Source organism: Rhineura floridana, chromosome 8 (genome assembly GCF_030035675.1).
Source record: "Rhineura floridana isolate rRhiFlo1 chromosome 8, rRhiFlo1.hap2, whole genome shotgun sequence".
NCBI classification, from domain to species: Eukaryota; Metazoa; Chordata; class Lepidosauria; order Squamata; family Rhineuridae; genus Rhineura; species Rhineura floridana.
This window is the reverse complement of record NC_084487.1, coordinates 127517077-127544702: the sequence shown is the minus strand read 5'-3', so window position 1 is coordinate 127544702 and position 27626 is coordinate 127517077. Positions and strand designations below refer to the sequence as shown.

Here is a 27626-nt window from a genome sequence, read left to right as displayed (position 1 = left end):
CGTGAAGCCATTTACCTAGCTTTTTAAGGATTTTAAGTGAGGCATCATCAATGTGCCAATGACATCCAGTTCTATTTCTCCTTTTTGTCCAATTCAAGTGTGACTGTGGGTGTTCTTGGATTTGGTAATGAGCTGAATAAAGGCCTCCAGGGTTTACTTTTATTATCTTGAGGCCCAGAATGAAGCAGACCCCTTACCACTTGAAACTGCGTTGTGCAGATGCAGTTATGGCAGATTAATACATTCTCTTCACCATCGCCACCAACACAGAATAGGCTCTACTAAACTGAGATTCAGTCCAGACAGAACAAAGGTATTCTACTGATTGTTGATAGTTTAATAAATGTTGAGATGGTGCTGCCGTATTATAAATGGGGATGTGTTCTCCTTTAAAGCAAGATTCATAGCTGTTATATCCATGCGCAAGGGCATCTTTTGCCAACTCCAACTGGTATACCATCTATGTTTCCTCCTGCAAAGAATGACCTTGTCATAATTATTAACACCTTGGAAATCTCCAGGTTGAAGTACTCCCTATATGCTCTATGTTGGACTGCCTCTGAAAAATATGTCTCAGTATCTTCAGCTGGTTCAGCATATGACAGTCATGTTGTTAACTAGAACTTGCCTTACAGAACATATTATTCCAGTGCTTGAAGATCTTCACTGACTTTCAACTTGCTCCAAATGGAATTCAAAGTGCTGGTGATGGCCTAGAAAACCCTAAACCACTTAAGAAAAAAGGGTGCCTTCCGTATGAACCTGTTCACTTGGATCAGAAATTCTGATGACAGAAGGTGGCTAGAAAGAGCCTTTTCTGTGGCAACATCCAGGTTGTGCCTTCTCCAGAGACATTTGCTTGGCACCTACTCTTGTCTTTTCACATCAGGATAAACTTGTTTTGTTTACATGAGCTCTTGGTGGGAATTAGTCTGGAATTATTCTTTCAGCTATAATCACCTACCACTGCTGCTTTATCTGTTTACTTAAGTTTTATATTTAATCAATAAATGCTGATGTTCACCTCTCTGAAGGCTCTATTGTTAAAGCTCAGGTTAAAATTATTATTTAACATAATAAATTGGTTTGCAGAACCCAGAGTTGTCTATCTAACAACTTTGCTGCTAGTTAATATCTTTCCCCACCCCACCCATTCTTTGAACTGTAGTTGCTAGGATCTGAACTTGGGATCCTCTGCATGCAAAACAAGTGCTCTACTACTCAGCTATTAACTCCTACCCCCCCGTTTCAAGCCTACATAATTAAAGAACACCTGCTTTTGAAGACAAATCTTTTGATTTTAGTCTTTTGGCATAGAGACCTACAGCAGCATACATCACAAGCACATCTGGCAGTAATAAGTGCCACAGCATGCTAATTTGGAGGTCAGCTAGCACTGCTATACCATGAGCTCATGGTGCGGAGTTGCTGAGGACAGCAGCCAGCATCCCACAACATTTGCAGTGGTAACAGTAGCAGCCCATGGCCCTGCACTGCCAGGACAGCAATTAGCTAGCGAGTCACTCTCTTTGTTGTGCCTTTGTAACATAATAAAGACTTCTCTTGAACATAAAAAGACTAGTGTTGAAGCATCACAGCAAAAGTCACAGACGATCAGGGTGAAAATCAGGACAGCTCCATAATTCTGAGAGTTCTACAACACCAAGACTGAATAAAGCCTTTTTGTTCACACTTAACTCCAATGGAGTTGCCCTTTCTTAGGTATACGTGGGCACACAGGAAGTAAACATGTTTATAAGCTAAGAACATTTTGTGGACTTATTTACAAGCCTGCGGTATAAGTAGCCACCACAATATCTCACCTGTCAGTAATGACTCCAGATCTGTTTCTAATTTCTGAAGCAATTGGATCAGGTGGACAGATGCATCAATCAGATTCAGGTTCCTGTTGTGAAAGAAGTTTTAACTTTAATGTCATTCTCTTTAAAAAGAAGCAGAAAAACCAAACTTTTACACAAAGCTGAATTATAATACAAAGCACCACATTTTTAATACATATTGCAATGTACTAAATGGAGTCTGAGATGGTGTCCTCCGATCCCCAACAGTGAATAACTGAATTTCCATAATGTCATAGGAATAGCCTGGCCTCTGCAGTCCATGCGTTGGTAACCTCAAGGCTGGATTACTGTAATGCACTATATGTGGGGCCACCCTTAGCCCTGGTTCAGAAGTTCCAACTAGCGCAAAATGCAGTGGCCAGATTGCTGATGGGAGCACATGGCCGACAACATGAGACACCAGTTTTAAAACATCTGCACTGGCTGCCCATCCACTATTGAGCCAGGTTCAAGTCCCTTGTATTAATTTACAAAGCTCTGAACAACTTCTGTCCAGGGTATCTTAGGGGCCACCTGAACCCATATGTGCCAGCTCCATTACCGAGACCGTCTGCAGGAGCAGCTTTGGTGGTCCCCCGACTTTGCAAGGCTGATTTAACACTGACACAAAATCAAGCCTTCAGTGTCATCAGCCCAGTTCTCTGGAATGTTCTGCCAACAGAGATCTGTTTTAACTTATAAGTGCCTGCTGAAAACCTTTCTGTTCTGCCAGATTTCTGCAGGCAATTAAGATGATGCTTTTTTTTTTTTTTGCAACAGTTGACCTTTGTTTTTATTGTATTTTTAATGTTTTTATTCTATAGTTGTTGGGGTTTTTTAATGTGTTGTAAACTGCTTTGATGTTTTTAACAAAATAGCGGTATACAAACATTTTTTATAAATAAATAAAATAAAATAGTGGTGGAGCAGACTGCAAAGGGTTTCTGGATGCCACCATCACTCAGATCCTTGAAAACGACATGAAGGATGGCCAAGGGAAGGGAAAGGACAGACAGTAGCTCAAACTAACAGCAGGCCCAAAGAAGCCTAGGTAAGGAAGACTAGAAAGGGGAATAATGAAAAGGAATGAAAACAAAAAGGCCCAAGGCGGCAAGGCACTCAATTTTCTATTCTAGAGAGAACTGAGGCACCCATGGCCAGGAGCTGCAAGAGATAATGTAAGCTACAGGTCACATAAAGGTTCAAAACAAGTGCACTTCTACGGCAGGCATCCTTGTCCAGCCACAGATGCTTCCTATGCAATTGCTATCCCAACTGGCAGGAAACTCCATGTATAGGCAAGGTTCCCCCCTTGCAGAAGTACACTTTAAATCACAGGAGAAACACCACTGAGTTCACATGAACGCAGGGGCAGAACAAAACACACATCCCCGCAGCCTTATTCTACCTGTGTTACATCTTAGAGCGGATAGCCAACTTTACAGGGCTATTGTTTTCCATTGCATCATCATTTTAGCATCTACCCCGTTAGGTTTGTCCCATCCAGTTCCATATATTATTTTTATATTTTATTTCTCTTTTATTTTTCATTGAGCAGTAGAAAGTTAAATTCTATATCAGATGATTTTCTATTCATCCTAAAAGAACAGAAACATACTCTTTTTTCAACAACACTCTCCTCCAGCATCACTCAGGGCAGGGCTGGCGAACCTATGGCACCCATGCCCAAGGTGGTAGGCGAAACATTTGTGTTGGCACCCCCGGCTCTCCACCTCCCCCAAGAGATACCACGGTCTGAGAACCTTGTGGGATCTTTTCCTCCCACAGAGGCCTTGTGCGTCTCTGCTGGGGCTCTCAGGCAACACGCTGTGCTTTCACATGCCCTCCTTGGAGATTGGAAGGGGGGATTAAGGGGAGGAACGACTGAAGGAGAAGGACAACTGCAGGCAGCCAGAGTGAAGAGGTGGGAGGAAAGGAAGGAAGGGGTGCTGCTGGAAGAGGTCTGAGCCGCCAGCAGTTTTGGGGTTCTCTTGCTTTCCTCTCTTCCCCCTGCCCCTGACCTAGAGTTGGAAGAGAGCGAGAGGCTGGCAGACTGTTTTCATGCCAAGTTCCGGGGAGGTTGCCTGGCTGGTCTAGCCTAAGAGGAAGGGACTCTCCAAGTGGTAGAGCCAGAGGAGAAAACAGGAAGAAACCGAGTTTAGGAGACTACGACCTGGCAACGAGGCTGGTCGGCTGCCTTGTCTTAAGAGCCGCTGTTGTTGCCATGGCCAAACAGCGCAGAGGCGCAACTGGGCAGGAGTGCGGACACCCCCACACTGAGGCGAAGAGAGCGAGGCAATTGGCCGCCGCAATTCCCTTCTAAGCTATACTATCATATTTAAGTTTATCAGTGAGATATTTTTAAATTGTATTTACTCTTTACAGCTTGTTCAGAATGTCAGCTCAACCAGCAAAGAAACAAAAACGTTTAAATGAAGGGAGCAGCAGCAGAGATTTTCAAGAATCGTGGAGTGAAAGATTTGGCATGATTAAAAAGGATGATAAAGCATTATGCATCTTATGTTCCAAAACAGTGGTGTACAGGACTTCCTCCGTAAAGCGGCATTATGTAACTGTTCATAAATGGCTTTGCAATAAAAGTGAGCAAGAACAAAAAAAACACATTTCTCAAGAAATCAGCAACAAAAAAATGCAGTCAAACGTTTTGATGAAATTTGTTTCAGGTAGTTCCAACTTTGTTGCTGCTGGTTTTGAGATTTCAAAGATTATTGCTCAACATGGAAAACCACTCAGTGATGGGGAGCATATTAAAGAATCATGGCCAGCATGCGCTCCTTTACCTTTTGATGGTTTTCCATGAAAGGAAAAAATTATCCAGCGCATTAAGGATTTGCCATTGAGTAGAAACACAGTAAAAGATGGAAACAAACATAGGAGAACAGCTGTCAAAAGATATTGGTTCATGTAAATTCCTTTCCATTTGTCTTGATGAGAGCACTGATGTTACATCATTTATTTATTTATTTATTTATTTTCATTTTTAAACCGCCCATAGCGAGTAGCTCTCTGGGCGGTGAACAAAACAAGATTAAAATACAATATTACAATAAAATTACAATAAAATCATCAGCTCTACTTCTCCTTTTCATCTTCTTCAGGTGAGGCTGTCGATTTGCTGAACCGTTGCCTGGCCTCGACAATGGACTGGATGAGAGTTAACAAACTGAAGCTCAATCCAGACAAGACTGAGATGCTGTTGGTGGACGGGTTCTCTGATCGGATGGTGGATATATACCCTGTCCTGGACGGGGTTACACTCCCCCTAAAGGACCGGGTTCGTAGTCTGGGAGTCTTTTTAGACTCTTCCCTCTCACTTGAGGCTCAAGTAGCCTCGGTGGTTAGGAATGCGTTTTACCAACTTCGGTTGGTAGCCCAGCTACGTCCCTATTTGAGTAAAGAGGACCTTACATCAGTGGTACATGCTCTGGTAACCTCACGTTTGGATTACTGTAATGCGCTTTACGTAGGGCTACCTTTGAAGACAGTTCGGAAGCTACAACTAGTGCAAAATGCGGCGGCCAGATTGCTGACAAGGACCAAGCGGTCCGAGCATATAACACCTGTTCTGGCCAGCTTGCACTGGTTGCCAATATGTTTCCGGGCTAGATTCAAAGTGTTGGTATTAACCTATAAAGCCTTATACGGTGCGGGACCACGATACCTTGCGGAACGCCTCTTCCGATATGAACCGGCCCGTGCACTACGTTCTGCTACGAAGGCCCTCCTCCGGGTTCCAACTCACAGGGAGGCCCGGAGGGTGATGACAAGATCTAGGGCCTTCTCAGTGGTGGCCCCCGAACTATGGAACAGTCTCCCTGAGGAAGTACGCCTGGCGCCGACTCTGCTTTCCTTCCGGCGCCAGGTCAAAACCTTCCTATTCTCTGAAGCATTTTAAGTTACATTGATCTAATTTTAAAAATGTTTATTGTATTGTTGATTGTATTTTAATATTATTTTGTTATTCATTGTATTTTTATACTATTTTATGTTCACCGCCCAGAGAGCTATCGCTAGTCGGGCGGTATATAAATTTAATAAATAAATAAATAAATAAATAAATAAGCTAGGCTAGCCATTATTGCTCAATTTGTAGGGGTGATGAAATATGCAAAGAACTGGTTAACTTGGTAACATCTGAACATATCACAGGGGCTGAAATATGTTAAGGCAGTATTAAACGAATTGTCTAATCGACAGGTTGACCTTTCAAAAATAGTTTCCGTGACAACTGATGGTGCACCTAGCATGACTGGTAAAGAAGCAGGTTTTGTAAAAGTGTTTGCCAAATATGTGAGACATTCACGGGTAGGCTTTCATTGTATTATACACGAAGAGGCTTTGTGTGCAAAAGCTGGCCTTATGGAACTTGAAGAAGTAATGAAAATTGTAACCAAGGTAGTTAATTTTATTTCTGTGCGTGCTTTGAAAAAAAGACATTTCAGAATTTACTGAGCGAGGTGAATTCAGTGTACACAGGACTACTTATGTACAACAATGTTTGTCGGCTTAGTAGAGGTTCTGCTCTTAAACGATTTGTTGAGTGTTTGGATGGAATTCGTCTGTTTTTGATGAAACATTTTCTTGTCAAGAATTAACTGATGTATGGATTTGTAGACTGATGTTTTTTACAGATTTCTCCTCACATTTAAATGACTTGAACACCAAATTACAGGGATCTGGCAAAATGATGTTATGTTTGATAGCATAAAAGCCTTTGAAATGAAACTGAAAATTTTTAAACGTGATGTTGACAATGGCACTTTAAAACATTTCCCGAACCTAAAAAACACATGACAGAACTTGAAATTCATGAGAAAACAGATATTCATGGCCTTCAAATGCAATTTTTGAGCATCATTGATTCAACTACTGAACAATTTTCTTTAAGATTTACCAAGTTCAGGTCATTTGAAGAAACTGCAAAATTCATAACGTATGCAGACAGTGTAACATTAGACAAACTGAATTTGGAAATGTTGCAGTGGATTGATTTGGATAATTTTGAGATGCAATTGATTGATGTACAAAGCAGCTCAATTTGGAGGCAAAAATTTGTCGACTTAAGAGCTGAACTAGAAAATATTGAAAGAGATCAGTCAGTGACTGTATTAACACAGAAAATGAGGTTCTGAAATTCTGGAATTCCATTCCTGCAACTTTTGACTGTCTGAAAAATCTCACAATGGCAATATTAACAATATTTTAATCAACATATTCATGTGAGTCATTGTTTTCAGTGATGAAGTTTGTCAAGTATAATTATGAGTAGACTTACTGATGAAACTAGTGCTGCATGCATAGCTCTCAAAACAACCAAATACAGTAGGGCCCCACTCATACAGTGGGTTAAGTTCCGGACCCCCACTGTAAAGCGAAAACTGCTGTAAAGCGGAACTCATTGAATAGAATGGCGCACAATGCCCGAAAACCGCCGTAAAAGCGGAACAAGCGCCTTATGAGTGAGGCTTTAGTCTAATTGCGTCTAATTGAGACCGCTGTAAAGCGAATCGCCATAAAGCGGGGCCCTACTGTACAAGCTTGGTATAAAATATCTGTCATCGTTGGTGCAGCAGCAAAAGTCTCACTGAGAGTAAAATATGCTTATTTTCCTTTCCTTGGTTTTTTTAATGTTTTATATAATATGAACCAAAGCTTATCATTTCACGTTTACACTTCTTACGTTGCTTATAAGGTACAATAAGAATGCTATTTATAAATGTTATTTTTCAATTGTTTTTAAAAACATATTAATAATTTTTTGAACAGGCTTTCTAAAATGCTTTCATTTATTTCAATTTCTCTGTTATACTTTTGTTAATAGTAAAACAATGAATACATGTAAATATGCAACAGGACTCCTTTTTTCTTAAAAAAAGGTCCATTGTTATTGTTACTAATTCATTAATTTTACTTCTTGTGAATTATTAGTTATTTATAACATGTAATTCCTAAAGCTGTCCCATTTTAAATAATTCAGAAGTTATTGGTTGCCTAAATAGACTCCCTTAAGAACGCTTTCAAGCATTTTGTTCTCTTACTCCATAAAAAAATAGTAAAATACAAATATAATAATAATAAATAATAATCTGCTGCTCAAAATTACCATGGGCACGCTAGAGAATTTTTTAGAATATTATCGCCAATTTGGGCAAATGCTCTCAAAAAGGTTCATGACTCAGGGAGAGGTGCAATTTTAAACAGCATCCTGATATTTTGTCTTCTCCAAAGAATCAGAGTGTTCTTGCACTCGGGTCCTGCTTGCGGCCTTCCCCCAGGCACCTAGTTGGCCACTGTGAGAACAGGATGCTGGACTAGATGGGCCACTGGCCTGATCCAGCAGGCTCTTCTTATGTTCTTATGAACTCCTTGCCACAAGGAAAATCCTGTGGCAAAGAATTCAGGAACTTCAGAAGAGGAAATTAGAAAATTATGCTAGTAATTGCCAGTTGATTATGCCAACTTCTGCCTCAATCTCCTCCCTTTTTGTGACTGGTAGGTCTCAGCAATTTTCAGTTGTCTCAAGTGAGTCTTGGAGGTAGAAATTTTGAGAACGCCTTTGTTAACTCATCTGAGAACCTGGTTTTATTCTGACAAAGTTAGTAATGCAACTTCTTACTGATGCTTTTACTGACATTCTATCACAGTTATTTTAAGTTTGTATGTTTTATACTGCCTTGCTGTATTTTTATGAAAAGTATGGAACTGAGCCAAAATATTTCCACACAAAGTAAGGAAATGGATATGGCAAAATGTTCCACAATAAATTCTAGGATTGTATCCAACAGTGCCATTCCACTCAAGAAACAGCCTTCTGCTTGCACAATGGAACTTTCCCCTCCCCTCCTCTACAGAGACTTCAAAATCTGCACCAGAGAGTTGGGAGACAATCAAATACATTAAAAGAAATAAAAGAAGCAATAAAAATATAATTAAAAATACTCAATATGAGTATTTAATGCAGACATGCGGCAGACCACCTGAATGAAGCTCACAGATGACCGGTGTCCACGGACCACAGTTTGGGAACTCTAACCCCACTTTTCCTAGGAGTAAGCCCCACTACATTCAGTAGGACTTACTTCTGCGTAGGCATGGTTAAGATTGCAGTGCTCAGTCATATATACAATGCTACAGTTGATGTATGTTGGAGGTGTTGAGCAATGAATGCCGATGTTCTTATTTTTTGTTCATACCCCAAAATCATGCTATTTTGGAAAAATACATTAAATGAAAATCAAACTTAACCATGACATGATGTTTCAAGAGAACCATTAATAATTATATTTGGATATATTAAGTATTGTGGAACTGATAATACATTTGCTAACAGCAGCCTACATATACTATATACTATAAATGGAAAAAAATGTTCTCCACTTTAGAATATTGCTAAGAGTATAGGAATTAGCTCAAATGGCAGAACTGACTCCTATTTTAAGAGTGAGGAAAGGAAGACGATTCTTTATTGAAGATTTTAGTAATTTTGTTATGTATTGGTGAAATAACACAATAAAAAATTTAACAAAAATCCCATATACTGATGGAAACAATTTAAGGAACTGTTTATTGTATTAATGTTTAATTTCTCTGCTCAATTAAATAAACATAGGCACACACAACTCGTTCTTTTTAGATATTTCTTACATGTTAAAAATTAATCAAGCATATTTATATGCTTACATGTTTATGTGTTTGGTATAAAAGGTCAAAGTAGGAGGGGTAGTTTATGTAGTGGAGAATACCATTAACACTATCAGAATATTAACACTGCAACAGATCATTGTGTGGCAGTCCTGGTTGGAAAATGCCTTGTCATTAGAAAAATGTTTTTTGTTTTGGTTATACCTGACAGCTTACCAGGGTTTACAAAAGTTGGGGAGAGAAGAGTGAGGGAAAGAAAGACATTAGGAGGAAAGTTGTTGTACGTGCTTTACAGAATGAGGATTGTTGTTGTTGTTATGTGCCTTCAAGTCGATTACGACTTATGGCAACCCTACGAATCAGTGACCTCCAAGAGCATCTGTCCTGAACCACCCTGTTCAGATCTTGTAAGTTCAGGTCTGTGGTTTCCTTAATGGAATCAATCAATCCATCTCTTGTTTGGCCTTCCTCTTTTTCTACTCCCTTCTGTTTTTCCCAGCATTATGGCCTTTTCTAGTGAATCGTGTCTTCTCATGATGTGTCCAAAGTATGATAACCTCAGTTTCATCATTTTAGCTTCTAGTGACAGCTCTGGTTTAATCTGTTCTAACACCCAATTATTTGTCTTTTTCGCAGTCCATGGTATGCGCAAAGCTCTCCTCCAGCACCACACTTCAAATGAGTTGATTTTTCTCTTATCCGCCTTCTTCACTGTCCAACTTTCACATCCATACATAGAGATCGGGAATACCATGGTCTGAATGATCCTGACTTTGGTGTTCAGTGATACATCTTTACATTTGAGGACCCTCTCTAGTTCTCTCACAGCTACCCTACCCAGTCCTAGCCTTCTTCTGATTTCTGGACTATTGTCTCCATTTTGGTTAATGACTGTGCTGAGGTATTGATAATCCTTGACAAGTTCGATGTCCTCATTATGTAAAGTTACATAAATCTTCTGTTGTCATTACTTTAGTCTTTTTGACATTCAGCTGTAATCCTGCTTTTGTGCTTTCCTCTAACTTTCATCAGCATTCGTTTCAAATCATTACTCGTTTCTGCTAAGAGTATGGTATCGTCTGCATATCTTAAATTACTGATGTTTCTCCCTCCAATTTTCACACCTCCTTCATCTTGGTCCAATCCCACTTTCCGTATGATATGTTCTGTGTACAGATTAAACAAATAGGGTGATAAAATACAACCCTGTCTCACACCCTTTCCGATGGGGAACCAATCGGTTTCTCCATATTCTGTCCTTACAGTAGCCTCTTGTCCAGAGTATCGGTTCTGCATCAGGACAATCAGATACTGTGGCACCCATTTCTTTTAAACTATTCCATAGTTTTTCATGATCTACAGTCAAAGGCTTTGCTGTAGTCTATAAAGCACAGGGTGATTTTCTTCTGAAATGCCTTGCTGTGTTCCATTATCCAATGTATGTTTGTGATATGATCTCTGGTGCCTCTTCCCTTTCTAAATCCAGCTTGGACATCTGGCATTTCTCACTCCATATATGGTAAGAGCTTTTGTTGTAGAATCTTGAGCATTACTTTACTTGCATGGGATATTAAGGCAATAGTTTGATAATTACTGCATTCTCTGGGATCCCCTTTCTTTGGAAGTGGGATATATATTGAACGCTTCCAGTCTGTGGGCCATTGTTTAGTTTTCCGTATTTCTTGACAATTTTTTTTGTCAAAATTTGGACAGATTCAGTCTCAGTAGCTTGTAGCAACTCTATTGGTATGTCATCTATTCCTGGTGATTTGTTTCTTCCAAGAATTTTAAGAGCAGCTTTCACCTCACATTCTAAAATTTCTGATTCTTCATCATATGGTTCCTCCGTGAATTAAGCGGTCATCCTTGCATCTCTTTTATAGAGTTCTTCAGTGTATTGCTTCCATCTTTCTTTTATTTCATCTTGGTCAGTCAGTGTGTTCCCCTGTTGATTATTCAACATCCCTACTCTTGGTTTAAATTTCCCTTTCATTTCTCTAATCTTTTGGAATAGGGCTCTTGTTCTTCCCATTTTGTTGTCCTTTCCTATTTCTATACAATAACTATTGTAATAGTTTTCTTTGTCATTGTATAGTACTAGTCATTGTATAGTTGCATTTAGGGTTCTTACCATGTTTTTATCTCCTTTTGCTTTTGCTTTCCTTCTCTCTTTAACCCTTTTAAGAGTTTCTTCAGTCATCTATTGAGGTCTTTCTCTCTTTTAACTAGAGGTATTGTCTTTTTGCATTCTTCCCTGATCATGTCCCTGACTTCATTCCATAGTTCTTCTGGTTCTCTGTCAACTAAGTTTAAAGCCTCAGACCTGTTCCTTATTTGATCTTTATATTCTTCTGGGATGTTATTTAAATTTTGGCATTATGAGTGCTTTGTTGTTCTTCTTTAGCTTTACTCTGATTTTCGATATCAGTTCATGATCTGTACCGCAGTCTGCTCCTGGACTTGTTTTCGCAAAAAATATGGAACTTCTCCATCTTCTGTTTCCAATTATATAATCAATTTTATTCCTATATTGACCATCTGGTGATGTCCATGTGTACAGTCTTCTTTTTGGTTGCTCAAAAAATGTGTTTGGAAGAAACAAATCATTGGCTTCACAGAATTCAATAAGTCTTTCTCCTGCTTCATTTCTGTCTCCTAGGCCCCATTTCCCCACAATTCCTAGTTCTTCTCTGTTCCCTACTTTTGCATTCCAGTCCCCCATGATTATCATCATATCTTGTTTTGATGTGTGATCAATTTCCTCCTGTACTTCTGCGTAAAATCTCTCCAATCCTCCTTCTTCTGCGTTTCACATTGGAGCATAGACTTGGATGATGGTCATGCTAATAGGTTTCCCGTTTAATCGCACTGATGTCACTCGCTCAGACCTTGCGTTGTAGCTCCTAATTGCTTTGGCTACATCACTTCTCACTATTAAAGCAACCCTGTTTCTTCTTGATTTCTCATTTCCTGCATAAAATATTTTGTAGTTGCCCGATTGAAAATGTCCCATTCCAGTCCATTTTAATTCACTCACACCAAGTATTGTAATGTTGATACGTTCCATTTCTTGCTTAATAATTTCTAACTTTCCCTGGTTCATGCTTCTCACATTCCATGTTCCTGTTGTGTGTGTCGTACAACTCCGGACTCTCCTTTCGCATCTGTTCGCATCAGCCTCTGGGCTTCCTTTCGGCTTTGACCCAGCTGCGTCATTAGTCACAGCGCTACTCGTACTTGTCCTTTGTTCTTCCCCAGTAGCTCGGTGAGTGCCTTCTGACCTGGGGGCCTTATCTTCCAGCACTATCTCGTGTTGCATTTTGGATACTCTGTTCATAGGGTTTTTGTGGTAAGAGGTATTCAGAGGTGGTTTACCATTGCCTTCCTCTGAGTTTGGATGCATCTCAGTCTGGTGTCTCAGCTTTGACCATTCCGCCATGGGTGCCCCCAGAATGTATGGAGATACAAAAAACAGAAAATGCAGTTAACATCACACTAACCAAAGGACAAAGGCAAAAATGTGTTCATGAACGCAAGAGGTTTATAGGTGCCCATTAAAACAAATAGAATCTGGGGAATTATTAAAATACTAAATGTGGTATTAACACAAGAGACACATCTTAAAAGATGACAATGAATTAATATTTCCATGCATAGGTGAATGGTTTGTGATCCTAGGAACATTCAAATCATGGAGGGTAGTGATACGGCTAGCCAAGTTTTGATTTTGTGGTGAAAGATGTCGCAGAGGCCAGTATATATCTCTATAAACTGCACAAATAAATGGGCAATTATTAACCACAAGCTCAATTTATAGCACAAACTTGAAACCACTAACATTCTTGATTCTTCAAGTCCTGGAAAATTTCAAACAGGATATAACCATTTGGGGGGATGGAGGAGGGATAGGGAGGTAAATAATGGAAGGGTTACTGAGGAAGGACTATAGAACACACTTTCAGATAACAACTTCATCAGCATACGGAGACAGCACAATCCTCGCAGAAAAGACTTTTGACTATTTCTTCACAGACATACACACTGGAATAGACGTGTTAGAATAGAAGAGACAACATTATGAGTATCCTCATAATGGATGTCAGCTCTGAAAAGGTTCACAATAGAATCATTTACTATTACTATTTGAGGGCACTTACTCCCAAATAACTGAGGCCTATCACCTAAGTACCTGACAGCCTGTGAAAAACTCCACGGAACTCTTTAATACATAAGCACTGAAATGTTAAGTATTTATGACTTACAGATGCATTTGAGATTATGAGAATGAAGCAATGACACTTCAAAGTAATGAAAAATATATCGTTTCAACACTCCAGGCTCTCCCAGTGGTTAAAACACTATTAAAGTGAAATAGCTTTTACCAGCTGAGTGGTTCACAAACTGGGCAACCTAGAAACTGAAAGTGGTCTGGCATTTCACAACAGCAAAACTTCCAACCACAAAACTAATACATAATTCCTAGTTTGGGAAGAGAGAAAATAGAAGGCTTGAAACATTTCAGAATACAAAAGAAGCCATAATGCTTGTTCACCATTTTTATGGCACCAGGAAATTCCTCTCACAATCCATGTCGAATCTTTTCTATTTGTGCACATTTTTCTTTTCACAGCTTTGCCTCCTCTCCACAAAACAGACAATGATCAAACATGAACTACTTTCATTCACAGAGATAATCACACATGTATGCTCATCACTTGAAGACTGCTTAATTTTAACTTTAATTTATATGCCACCTTTCCACTGTAAACTGTACCCAGAGTGGCTCACCATAAACATTAAAATATATTAAAAGGGGGGGGGAGCTTGTTACAAAACATATCCATAAATTCAATAATACAAAACATTTCAAACAACATAAGATAATTCCAATGTTACAAGGAAATAATCTAAATTTAATGCATAAGTACAGATCTAAATCAAAGTTAGCAGAATGTCAATGATTATATACAACCTCCTTCCCCAGCCTCCCAGTGCTACTTTTACTGTAGTCCAAGGGGCCTTGGCAGCCTCGTTTAAATTCTTACTCCTAATTTGAGATGTCCAAATATTACATGTACTGCCACAGCCACTAGCTTTTCTTGATTCATACATCCAGCAATTTTTAAATCCCAAATTAAATTCAGAGATGGCCTAGCTGCCCCAAAGGCACTAGTGGGACATTAAACCTTTTGGGACTGTTTGACGGGAAATACTTGGGGGTGTGTGTGCTGTTTTCTGAAGGACTAAAAGCCATCTAAGATCATCTCAGCACCAACACAGAACAAGAACCACAAGGAATAAAGATTTCCCTCAAATTTAGAAATGAGCTTTGTTAATTCCGCTATACATTCTTTGCGTTTAACATCAAATCGCAAAACAAAAGGAGATAGCTAAATAGGATAACTATTAGCCATCATTTGTTTTACGAGTATATATAAAATAAGAGAATAAGTAACTTAACCATTGGATTAACATCCCTCCATGTTCATTTCCAGACCGCACTATTTGTAGCCTGGGCTACAATTTAATAAATTGGGAAGATTCATTCACAAGGTCTCACTCAAATGCCAAGAGTGGAGACAGCAAGATAAACTAACAAGGATTGAAGTGCATTTCAAAGAGAGTCTGCTTCAAAAGTTACATTAGATATGAACTCATTTGGATGAAACAAGTTAAAGTATTTCAGTATTTTTTTAAAAAAACTATGCAAGTTATTAGCACCTGCTAATGAAGGCAACAACTATACCTCATAACATTCTGATTATTGGCACACTGAACACAGGCATTCCGAAGACATCTGAAACATTCTGATAGCAGCAGCAACAATGAATCAATGTGTTTCAGTGTATCAGGGTCATTGTAGGTCACATCAATTTCATGTGAAATTCTTCTCATAATTTGCAGGATATCTTGGAATAAGCTTTCAGCTGCTATTTTCCTGAAATGAAAAATAAATGTGAAATGGACAATATCAACAATACATTAATTTAAAAAATCCACATAAAAGGAGGAAGCTGTTTGCAGCAGGCAAGTTTTCTTATTGCTAAGCCAAGTAGTTTTGTGCATTTTGTCCTAGGGCTAGGAAAAATAGCAAATCAAAGGGTGCCTGGGCTTTGGAAAAACCAGGAACTCAAGTATTTTCAAGAGTCTACAATGACTGGTTCTTAAAACTGTGACGCCAATTCATAAAAATTGGAGTATTTCTAGATCTGGAGTTGTTTCTAACATCCCCCACCATGATCTGAAAGCAAGATATAAACAGTTCCATTTGTTTTTTATAACCACTTTTCTTGAAACAGAGTTAAGAGTTCCTAGGCAATGTCTCATCAGGCTGTGACTATACCCAGACATACTTACCTTTAACAAGGTTGCTATATCACTTGCCTTCAGACTATGATTAAACAATCCTGCCAAAACATAGCAAGTCTGGATATGGTCAATGCCTGAACTGGAATATAAAAAGCTGATTTCAGACCATTGGCCCATCTAGTTCACTATTATCCTCAGTGACGATAGAAACTCTCCAAAGTTTCAGACGGAATTTTTCCCAACCTGAACTGCAGATATCAGGGAATGAACTTATGACTTCTTGCATACAGAATATATTTTATCACTGAGCGGCATCCCTCCTCAGAGCTCCATGGAAGAAAGGCAAGATATGAAATAGAGGGGGGGGGAAATAGGGCTAATAGCAGCAGCACTGAAGCCAGTCCAAAACTCCACACAACCTCTGATGCACACACAAAACTCTTGCACTTTTCTCCTTTAAAACATTTCCATCATGTACCAAGGAGAAATAAAAACAATTTCATTTCATAGCTATTGCATATTGCATATTGCTGTCAAAGCACGAGCACAATCACAGCAAAAAGAAAATATGACGGAAGAACCTATATAATTATATTCTTTTTTAAGAAAAAAAGAAATGAATTGCAATAGAAGTCAATGGAGAGGGCTTACTCCTCAGTAGAGGTATTTCGAAGAGCAAGCTTTTACTTTCTGGTCCCTGCACACAGATCACAGCTGAGCTGGCATTCAGCCAATCCAGAGACCTCTGAACAGCAACTGGATGTGGTGGATCTTTACACCACCTTCTCTTGCTCCTGCACAACATACGCTGGTTTCCCAAGCTGGATGGCTCTCTAAGTGAGCCATAAAATATTTTGGCCTTCCAGCAGAGTCTCAAGATCAGGGGCTGTCTTTGGCATGAACCATGCGTTCATTTAATTTGTTCTTCTGCTCCACTTATCAAGAAAAGTTTGTGGATCCTATCATAAAAATTATATGCCCCTGTAATGGCTCTCTTGTTGATTTTCCAAGGAGGTAATCTATCACTGCACTCTAAGAATCTAATAATAACCTTACTAGGGGCAGCAAGAATTATAATTGCTCATCATTGGAAAAAGACTGATTACAATTTAATAGAGTTATGGTACTCTCAGGTATGGAACATAGCCTTAATGGAAAAATTAACATAAAAAAGATTGGTGAGGCAGGATCCAAATAAAAAAGATAACTTTCATATTAAATGGTTTATGTTTATAAGCTATGTAGCAGTGGGGGAGCATGATTTCTATCAGCCATCAACTCATGTCTCATTATGGAGGGATGTCTTCGGGGAGTCTATGTAGTTTATTGCACTAAATCCATATACAAAAAGGAAATTCCTAGATCTCTATGGCGTTCTGTCTATAAAAGATACTTTTTAAAGCTTACATTAATCTCAGTAACTCTTCTTCATCTCTTTTCTATTTATTGATTTCTTATTTTTATTATTATTATTTTAAAACTTTTATTTTTTCCTCCTTTTTTAATTTATTTATATATAAATACACAATGTTTTTACAAGAGAAGATTACAAAATGCCAACTTACTATAGAGCATCTTAAAGTATATTCACTAATAGGCAAAAAACCTTGCGGTTTAAGAACATACCTATAGCCCACAGCTATTTCTATCAAACTTTAAAAAGCAGGGAAATTGGGCTGCTATAGTGAATGCACCAGGGGAGCAGGAGATCTGAACTCCTCTCTGAGATATTGGACTGCCCTACAAATTGGTCAAAATGCAAACACCATTTGGGTTGGTCTTTCACAGTCCAATCCACTTCCGGTGTAGCTTGGAAGAATTTGGTAACGTGCCTCTGAGCATATGGTGAGTGGTGGCAATATTGCTATCTCCAAAGACAGAGAATTATATTTTTGTATGTTTGCTGGTGTTCTTCTTACTTTGCTTCTTTCCTGTGTTATTAATGTTTCTACAGAGAATCTAAACTAGAAAATTTTATTTCCCTCATTATTCATCCTAGAAATCTGTGTCAAATTTATTTTTATTAATTTCAAAGCCTTTTTATTGGTCAGTGTCATATGATGGTGAAGACAGCCTTTTGTGTTTCAAATTGGAGGTCATGTTCTATTTCTATTTTGGGTGCATTAACAGTGGAATTTGGACCTGCAGTTTGATGAAAAATCAGACTGATTCCAATATGTTGCTACTTCAGCAATGACTCTAGCTGTTGGAAAAAAGAGGATGCATATTTGCAGCCTGCTGTGTTTAAACCACTTCATTTAAGGCAAAGTGGGCACAGTCAATTAAAAACATAGAGCACACCTAGAATTTTGCTAGAATATATTTCACCTCCCACTGTTTTATCTTGTGCAAATTGAGACATTCCTGAGGTCCACTGGAGACTATTCTGCAGAAGTCAATGCCATTATTCCACAATTATGTTTGGAGTTTTTTTAGTATAAATTTTGCAAAGAGTTGCTGTACTTCACATCTTCACAGAAATAGAAACAAAAGAAAATGATTTCCTATAGCAAACTTCACTAAAATTGCAAAGGAAATCAGACATATTCAAAGTGACCATCTCAACTATATCAACTTGCTTCCTCCCTGCTAAAACAAGATCAGCACAGCACATGTCTTCTTTCTATTATCTGGGCTGATTGCAGGTGTTGCCACCACTCACCATTGCGTATTTATATATAAATAAATTTAAAAAGGAAGAAAAAAATAAAAGTTTTAAAATAATAATAATATGTATGTTCTTAAACCGCAAGGTTTTTTGCCTATTAGTGAATTTCCCTGCTTTTTAATCCGGGAGGTAAGAAATGGGATCCTGTCCAAGTTTGCTGAGAATGGATGGATCATTTGCATGCTTATTCAATGGGATTTACTCCCCTGCAATCATGCTTAGGATAGGTGAAACTGACCACAGAGGATGGGGAGGGGAGGAGGAGGAGGAGGGAGGGAAGGAAATGCAAAGGGGAGGACTGGGGAGCAGGCAGGATGGGGAGGGGAGGAGAAGGACAGGTTTGATCATTTGCATGTTTATTAAATTCAGTGCGATTTACTCCCATGCAATCATGCTTAGGATAGGTAAAACTGACCGGGGGGGGGAGGGAGGGAGGGCTGGAGTGGGCAGGGGAGGAGGAAGGGAGAGGAGAGGAGAGGGAAAAAGCAGGTCTGATCATTTGCATGCTTATTTTCAGTGGGATTTAATCCTACGCAATCTTGGTGAGGATAGGAAACACTGACCATGGGGGAGGAGGAGTGGGAAGGAGCGTATTGGAGGGGGGCAAAGGAAGGTGGAGGGGAGGGCAAGTTTGATCATTTGCATGCTTATAGAGTTCAGTGGTATTTACTTCCGTGCAATCATGTTTAAGATAGGTAAAACTGACCATGGGGAGGAGGAAGGGGAGGAGGGGGAAGGGGAAAGAGGGGATTGGAAGGGGATGGGGAATGAGGGACAAAGGAAGGGGGAGGGAAGGGTCAAGAGGAGGGGATAGGAGGAAGGAGAAGGGAGGGTGGGTTTGATCATTTGCATATTTTTTGAGTTCAGTGGGATTTATTTCTATGCAATCATGTTTGAAAATGAAAATGGACTGCCTTCAAGTCAATCCCCACCTATTGTGACCCTTTGAATAGGGTTTTCATGGTAAATGGTATTCAGAGGTGATTTCACCATTGCCTTCCTCTGAGGCTAAGAGGCAGTGACTGGCCCAAGGTCACCCAGTCAGCTTCATGGGTGTGTGGGGATTCGAACCCTGGTCTCCCAGGTCGTAGTCCAACACTGACCCAGGTTAGGGGCAGGGAGGAGGAGGGGAGGAGATTGGGTGGGTGGGCACTGGGCAGAAGGGAAGCCCCTTTCCTTTCCAAAAGGAAAACACTGCAAACAGAATCATTCTCTTTCAGGCTTTCCCCCACCTTTTTATTCTACAGCAGACACATGTAGCCTCCCACCCAAATTTAAACCAAAGCTGTCCCTGGCCACATCCACACCAGACCTTTATTTCACTTTGGACAGTCATGGCTTCTCCCAAAGAATCCTGGGAAGTGTAGTTAGTGAAGGGTGCTGAGAGTTGCTAGGAGACACCCTGTTCCCCTCACAGACCTTCAGAGTGGCTGACTGTTAAACCATTCTCTCAGGGGAATAGGAGTCTCTTAGCACCCTTCACAAACTACACTTCCCAGGATTCTTTGAGGGAAGCCATGACTGTCTCACATGAAATCAAAGTCTGGTGTGGGTGTGGCCCCCTGATTAGCCAAGGCCAGCAGCTGTGAGGCTTTTAGAACTCTGACAGTTGGTTCTTACTGAGCATGCTCCGCATTGTCATTGGATCCCAGCCAAAATTTATTAAATTAATTAAAAATCAGCCAGGCATTTTTTAAACTTTTAAACTGCAGCAGATGAAGGTCAGAGTATGGGGCAACGTCAGTATTAGGATTATAGGTACTCTGTGAACATGGCTGGTTTTTAATGAATGTCAACAGATTATGAGAACTCTCAGAGAAAAAAGTCCAAAAGGGCTGAGGTTTTTCTCTCTCTTTTTACACTTTGAACTGTCCATTCTCTCTTACCGTTTTGTGTATCGCCATGAAAATGGACAGGGTTGCTAAGCAAGTTCAGGACTATAAGTTTTGTAAGGTTTTGTTTTGAAATGAGCTTATGGGAAGCATCAGAATGGCATGGGGGTATTTTCAATGTAACATTGCGGAATGTGAAAAATCCCCGCTGGCTATAGTATACAGCCACTCTCGTGGCTGTATAATAAGACCTTAAACATTATCCCACGAGGCCTTGAGATCTATAAACCAATTTCTATTCCAGAAAGTACCCTTTATGTCTAAATTGGCACATAGAGAAACATCAGCTGAGCATATTCCTTATTTCTACGATTATTAAGCAGAATCTTCTGAAAATCAAGACCTTGAAACATGCACTACAGCAGGAATTAATGTTTCAAAGAAACATTCTAACACCATGCGACTATGAACGCCTCCTGTATCTGCTCCATAAAACAGAACAGACAACTTTTATCAATGTCCATGCCACCAAAAAGAAAAAACTCAAAAGTGATATTCTAAGATATCATATTCCTCTTATTCCATCCAATTTAATAACACAGTGCTCTATTTATAAAGAAATATTTTCATGTGCTACAAGAGCAAAAGCTAACCACAAGAAAAAGAAAAACAGGAGATTCAAAAGAGTTACTCCAAAAACTTCCACATGTATAACAAGATCACCTGACATAACTTACAGAAATGACTCCACAACAATAATAGATCTCACTGCAGGCAAAATGTCACCTAATGAAATTAGGCTTCTATCCAGAGGCCTCAACTTCTGCCCAACACCTAGAGAGCACAATATAGCACAGATGAAATGTGACATCAAAGCATTTGAAAGGAGATGTAGATTGGCTGAATTTTTATCATTACTCTAAGAACAACATAGACCTCTACAATAAAGATCCTCTGCTACAGTTTCTGCCACCTAAAACTTGGACACCGAACATTAACAGGAATCCAGTCCTAGAAACCTTTCTATTATCAATAAACAGAGTCATCAACTCCTACTCACAACAACCTTTCAAAAGAAGAAAGAATAGCCCTAAGGAACCTCCAGATGAGAAGGGATGTTGTCATCAAGCCTGCAGATAAGGGTGGTGCTGTTGTGGTACTTAACACTACAGACTATATAGCAGAAGGTCAAAGACAACTAAAGGATGAAACAACATATAGATTTCTTGACAAAGACATTGCCACAGATCTCAATACTCGTATCATTACATCTATACAAAACCTTACAAGTAGGAAACTTCTTAAAGAGGAAACTGCTGATCTTGTTAATCCAAATCCCACCCCTGGAAGGTTTTACATGCTGCCTAAAATCCACAAAGCCAACAATCCTGGTCGCCCAATTGTCTCAAGTAACAACACAGCTACTGAAAGGATTTCTCTGTACATTGACTTACATTTACAAAACATGGTGCAAAACCTCCCATCGTATATCAAAGACACCAAGGACTTCTTGCTTAAAATTGAGTCTTTAAACAAGCAGTATCAATTCCACAACAATACTATACTAGCTACTTTAGATGTCACATCTCTTTACACCAATATATCACATAATGATGGGATTCAGGCTTTAACTGAGTTCCTTAACACCAGAGATATGAACAATCCTCCAACAGAGGTTCTCACAACTTTAGCTACGCTAGTCCTGACTTTTAACAACTTTACATTCAATGGAGAACACTACCTGCAACTACAAGGCACAGCTATGGGGACTCACATGGCTCCATCATATGCAAATCTTTTTATGGGTAAACTGGAACAGGAGATCCTCAAAAAGGCACTCAACAAACCACTTATATGGTGGCGATACATTGACAACATCTTTATGGTCTGGACGAATGGTAAAGAGAATTTGGAACAATTTAAAAATTACATCAACTCTATCCATCCCTCTATTAAGTTTACATTTAATAGTACAAATGACAATCCACACATCCCTTTTCTGGATGTCTTTCTCACCATTGAAAACAACAAAATAGCCACTGATCTCTACAGCAAACCCACTGATGCCCACACCTATTTAAACTGGAAATCCTGCCATCCTAGGCATATAAAGAACAACACTGTGTATTTCACAGTCAGAAGATTCAAGGGCCGGCATCGAGAGCGAGCTGTTCTGAGTAGAGTCATCTAGCATGTTTTTGTCGAATATAAAATCAGCTAGGGATGTTTGAGCAATTTCTTGAGCTAAATTACAAGCTTCATCTTTTCCTGATAGTAAAGCACAGGGAGTAAGGGAAATTGACCAATTATGGCCAGGTGGAACAGCTGGAAGATCTGCCCTTGAAGTGTTTGCAGAATTAGCATCTTTCTTTAAGCAGCAAAAGTTTGTTATTTTCGACTGCTTTGTCCGTTTCGTTGGCGTTGAGCTTAGATTTAGATTATCAATTGGTGTAAGGCCCAGCTTTTTGTAGCTTTTTCTAGTAAGAACCATATTTCAATAGCCCTTAAACCAATGTTATCAGTTGTGTAAATAACAGCTGCTGTTCTGCTATCAGTAAAAATTCCACAAGGATAGATAACTAAATGTAAGTATACATATCCTTTCTCTTTTTCTTTTCTAACTATTTTCTTTTAAGATTTTTCTTTTTCGTTAGTATATTCTAAGGCTTGAAATTAGAGACACCATATAAGAGGAAAGTTTAACTTTAAAGTTTAAAAAGTCAATGAAAATCAATGGAAATCTCTATCTGCAGGAAACACCGATCTTGTTTGGAAGCTTGTTGCATTAAATAGGAAAAGGTTAATATGAGTCCTTGGCTTCAGAATAATGTTCTTCTTCAGTTCATATGCATAGATGGCCAAAAAGGTTTAAAATTTATGATAAAATTTGTGATAAAAAAGCTAAAATTAAAGATAAAATCAAAATATTCAGGAGAGTAGACTTACTGCAGACTGCTCACTGCGGCCATCTTTTTTCCTCCATCTATATCATCTCACCCTCCAATGCTAGCCTCTAACCCGAGAGCCTGCCTGTTATATGCAGATGATATACTGCTCCTTTCACAGACACCCATTGGTCTCAAAAGATTGATGGCAGCTCTGTCATCCTTCTGTCAAGAAGAAAAACTAGTAGTAAATCGGCAGAAGACGAAGGTTCTTGTCTTTACTAAAAAAAGGACAAAACATATTTGGAGGATTGACAACTTGCCGATTGAGCAAGTAAAAACTATTAGATATCTCGGTATTGTACTTGAAGCATCAGGTTCCCATCAGATGCATATCTCCTCCTCCCTGTTAACTGCCAGACGCACAACAAAGGCCCTATTATCTTTCTTCTATACCAAAGGGGGCCAATTTATCTTTCCAGCCATAAAAGTATTTGCTGCGAAAATCCTCCCGCAACTCTTATATGGGGCTCAAACTAGTACATACACCAATTTTACTAAACTAGAAGCCATACAAAACTCCTTTTTAAGATCAATATTAGGAGTCCCTACTTGTGTTCCAAATTTTATATTGAGACTAGAATGTGGTCTCCAATCCATAGAGTCTTGCGTGTGGAAACTGAGATTACTATTATGGTTGAAATTAATTTTTAGGCCCATCGGGTTGGCTCCACATGTACTTATAGATAAAGTTCGTTCCCATTGGGAAAAAATGATTCATGACAAACTTTTAAGCCTAGGCTTTTCTTTGCCCTACATTCTCCAGTTGGGTTATAACTCTGCTTGTGCGATAATTAAACAACGGTTAAGAGATATTGACTTCCAGCATCATTTACTTCTTGTAAAGAAACAAAGACACAACCCGAAATTTTTCACCTTAATGTCCTACCTCATGAATTTGGAACTTCCCAACTATAGAAGGGCTTTTACTCTAATTAGATTAAATATATTGCCATCCGCTGTATTGTCTGGTAGATATAATAAAATCTCATATTCTGAGAGACTTTGCCCCTGTGCTGATGGAGAAATTGAATCAAATGAACATGTTCTTTTTCGTTGTATATTTTATCATGATTTAAGATCTCAATTGATTATGCCTATCTTGTCGTCTCTTCCATCTAGTCCTGAATTCTTTTACATAGATTATCTACTAGGCGATTATGTACCTGAGGTGACACTTGCTGTCGCCAAATTTAGCGCTGCTGCTATTAAATGTAGGAAAATAAAAGTCCAATAATTAATTTTAATCCGATTGTTTTGTATATTGATTTTATTTGATATATATCTCCTTGCTGTTAAATCAAATGGAAGTCATTTGTATTTGTTTTACTTTGTAATATTTATGTATGAAGGGTCAATTTGACTGTAAATAAACTCAAACTCAAACTCAACACTGTGTATAGCTTAGCTCTGAGAATCAAACTTATTTGCAACACTGAAGATAAATACCAGAGAAGGATCAGTAAACTTAAAGAACACCTTCTTCGAAGAGGATATTCTCCACATATTATCAATTGCAACATCCACCGAGCCTCCATTCTGTCCAGAGAAAACCTCCTCCATCATACTGAGGTGTCAAACAGCAGAGAGCAACGGATTCCGTTTTTGGTAGATTTCCATCCAGCATCTCCTAACTATCACCAAGCAATCAGGGAGAGCTACCTATTGCTGGCAAACTCTGAACATCTTGCTAGAGCCATCCGCAGGCCTCCTGTTGTAGCATTTCGCCAACCTCCTAATTTGCGCAGACTGTTGGTGAGAGCTGTGCTTAAGCCACCTATCACCAATCCAGGGTCTCATCCTTGTCACTCCAAACGCTGTATCACCTGTGTGTACCTCAGGGAGACAGCCACTTTTACAAGCACTAGGACAGGTAGGACATATTACATCAAACAGAACATCACCTGCAGGTCCTGCAATATAGTTTGCATCATCGAGTGCAAAAGACCAGGATGTCATATCCAATAGGTAGGAAAGACCACAACTGACCTACGCACGCGCTTCAGGAACCACAAGTCGGCAATTTTGACAAAAAAAGTGGAGCAACCAGTTGGAAAGCATTTTAACATTGAGGGTCACAGCCTGTTGGACTTTTCCGTAACAGCGATAGACATGCCAGCAGATCCAGCAGCATTGACCAAAAGGGAGAACTTTTGGATATACTCTCTGGACACATTGGCACTACATGGCCTGAACCTGGAGGACAGTACCACCACTACTTAGCTTCTGCAAATGAAGCCCCTCTGAGCATTCCCTCCTCAAAGCTCTATAACTGCCACTTTGGTAACAGCATTTGTATGTTAGCAGCTGATGAAGGCGGAAGCTGAAACATTTTGTTAATATAATAAAAACCTCTGTTTGGTTAATCACAATTACGTTTATATATATATATATATGTTTTGATTGTATAATATAAGGTATATGTCAGTACATTGCAACAGGCATTTAAATTGTTACAAAGTTTTTGATTTATACTTAAGATGTTTTTTTTAAAAAGAAAAAAGACAAAAAAAGAATTTAAGAAATGTAGAAAAATTTTGAACATCTTGGTCAAGTCTTGTATATGGGGTTATGTGAGTGAGTGAGTGTGTGAGTGTACATGGCCCATTCTAAAAAGACTATACAGGAAAACTCAAAATGGGAAAGAGAACAATTATTAAACATGGGCTATTAACACAAAAATGAATTCTTTATATGCAACAATGTGAATGATGCTCCTTTTTATCTTCCTTTGGTTGTGTGTTATGTATTGTTTTATACTGTTCTTATATTTGTATGGCAAAGATGAAACAGAATGTATTAAAAATTATATATGGTACTATTTCTGCCTTGTTGCAATAAGGATCCCCCTCACAGAGCTACAGTTGCCATGAGTGATTTAATAGTCAGTCCAGATTTGACAGTTAGTCCCTCTTCCCAGGGAATTCTGAGAATTGCAGCTCTTTGAAGAGAATAGGGGCCTCCTAACGACTCTGAGCACCCTTCACAAACTACCTTTCCCAGAATTCTTTGGGGTAAGCCATGAGTATCTAAAGTGGAATAATACTGGAATAAAAGATTAGTATTCATAACTTATCTTTTAACTACTGGTAACACAAAGCAACAGCATCCAACCAGGCAAGGTATGCCTGAGTGAGAGTAAGAGGAAGCAGCATTCACTTTTCACATACAAGTAGTAAGTCTTGATATTTCTAGAACTAAGGTGCCTGGCTGTGGTTTCCTACAAAGTTTCCGTCTTTTAAATAAATAAATCCCTCTTCTTCAACCAACATTTCCCCTCCATTCAGGTAACACCGCTGGGAGTTGAAGACTGGATGCATAAGCTTGGCAGCCCTCCCTCAAAACACACACATGCGCACCCCGGCGTGAATTAAGCCCCGCCCGTTAACAGGAAGACACGGAGGCGATTCGTCCACAGCTGACGGAACCCCTCCACTCGTCACTGCCTGCCCAGCAATACCGCTGTCTCCCGCCACTATCCGCAGGAAGCTCGCCTGTTGGCCCCTTACCTACACGCCGGGTCCCGGAAGAGACCCGTAATCTGCTTCACGGTTGCCAAGTAACCGGAGAGCGACGCGGCCTGCTCCTCCAGACTTCTCAGTCGCGCAGCCAGCGCGCACAGCTCTTTTCCGGCCGGCCCTGGCGGCGTCTCCGCCGACGCCATCATCACCCAGCTCGGAACGGCTCTGCTTCTGGTTGGCTCCACCCCCGGCGGAATTGTCGAGACAAGACGGAAGCGGAAACCCAGCCTGGAGCAAGCCAAACTAGGAATGGTGTGCTTGGGTTAAGCCTCTGATTGTCTGCGGCTTCGTAAAAGAGTATTCTTTGCCCTAGGAAGGGATATTGTGCCTTTTTAACAACTTTCATGTCGGAGAGGAAGTTTTTCTTCCACTATTTCCATACGCTCCAAGTAACATTATTTACCAGGGATAGGCCTTATTTCCTGCTATCTGCCCCTCATAAATCATGATTCCTATTTTGTCTTTATTTTACTTTTGTGGGGCATGACTTTTGAAAAGTACTGTTAATGTGTGCACATAAGCACTGCTAGCTTCTTTTATATTTCCCATCTACCAACTTGGTATTTAGACAGTGGGCTGTTTGAAATGCTAATCATACTAAAAGTAGACCCACTGAAATTAATGGGCAGCCTAACAGGTACATTATTTTCAGTTGGTGTACTCTTAGTTGGATACAGCCCACTTTCAGCTATTCAGTGAGATTAAACGTTCCAATGTTAGGAATAGAATAAGTGTAGGAATAAGTCCCACTGTATTCAGTGTTTAATCCTAGTGTTTTTAAGACAAGCCTTATATTCCTAGAATGTCAGCAGACAGCAGATGGTAAAGTGGCTCAGGCAACAGGCTTT

The 27626-nt window shown here is 39.5% G+C and overlaps 1 protein-coding gene across 6 annotated transcripts in view; it reads right to left on the bottom strand.

Moving 5' to 3' along the window:
- ATXN10 (ataxin 10) overlaps positions 1 to 27035 on the bottom strand; it is a 141504-nt gene extending 114469 nt beyond the window's left edge. Inside the window, exons 1-4 of one of the 6 annotated variants that reach the window (XM_061582450.1) lie at positions 26428 to 26586; positions 23259 to 23422; positions 15250 to 15441; positions 1824 to 1906 (exon numbers count right to left, since the gene is read on the bottom strand). In XM_061582450.1, coding sequence (XP_061438434.1) covers positions 1824 to 1906; positions 15250 to 15441; positions 23259 to 23281 — 298 coding nt within the window. In that variant the 5' untranslated portion in view covers positions 23282 to 23422; positions 26428 to 26586. Of the gene's footprint in view, positions 1 to 1823; positions 1907 to 15249; positions 15442 to 23258; positions 23423 to 26427; positions 26587 to 26616; positions 26713 to 26766 lie in introns of those variants that run through there. The other 5 variants (XM_061582452.1, XM_061582455.1, XM_061582449.1 and 2 more) reach the window with 5 other exon arrangements.
- Positions 27036 to 27626: the final 591 nt, after the last annotated feature.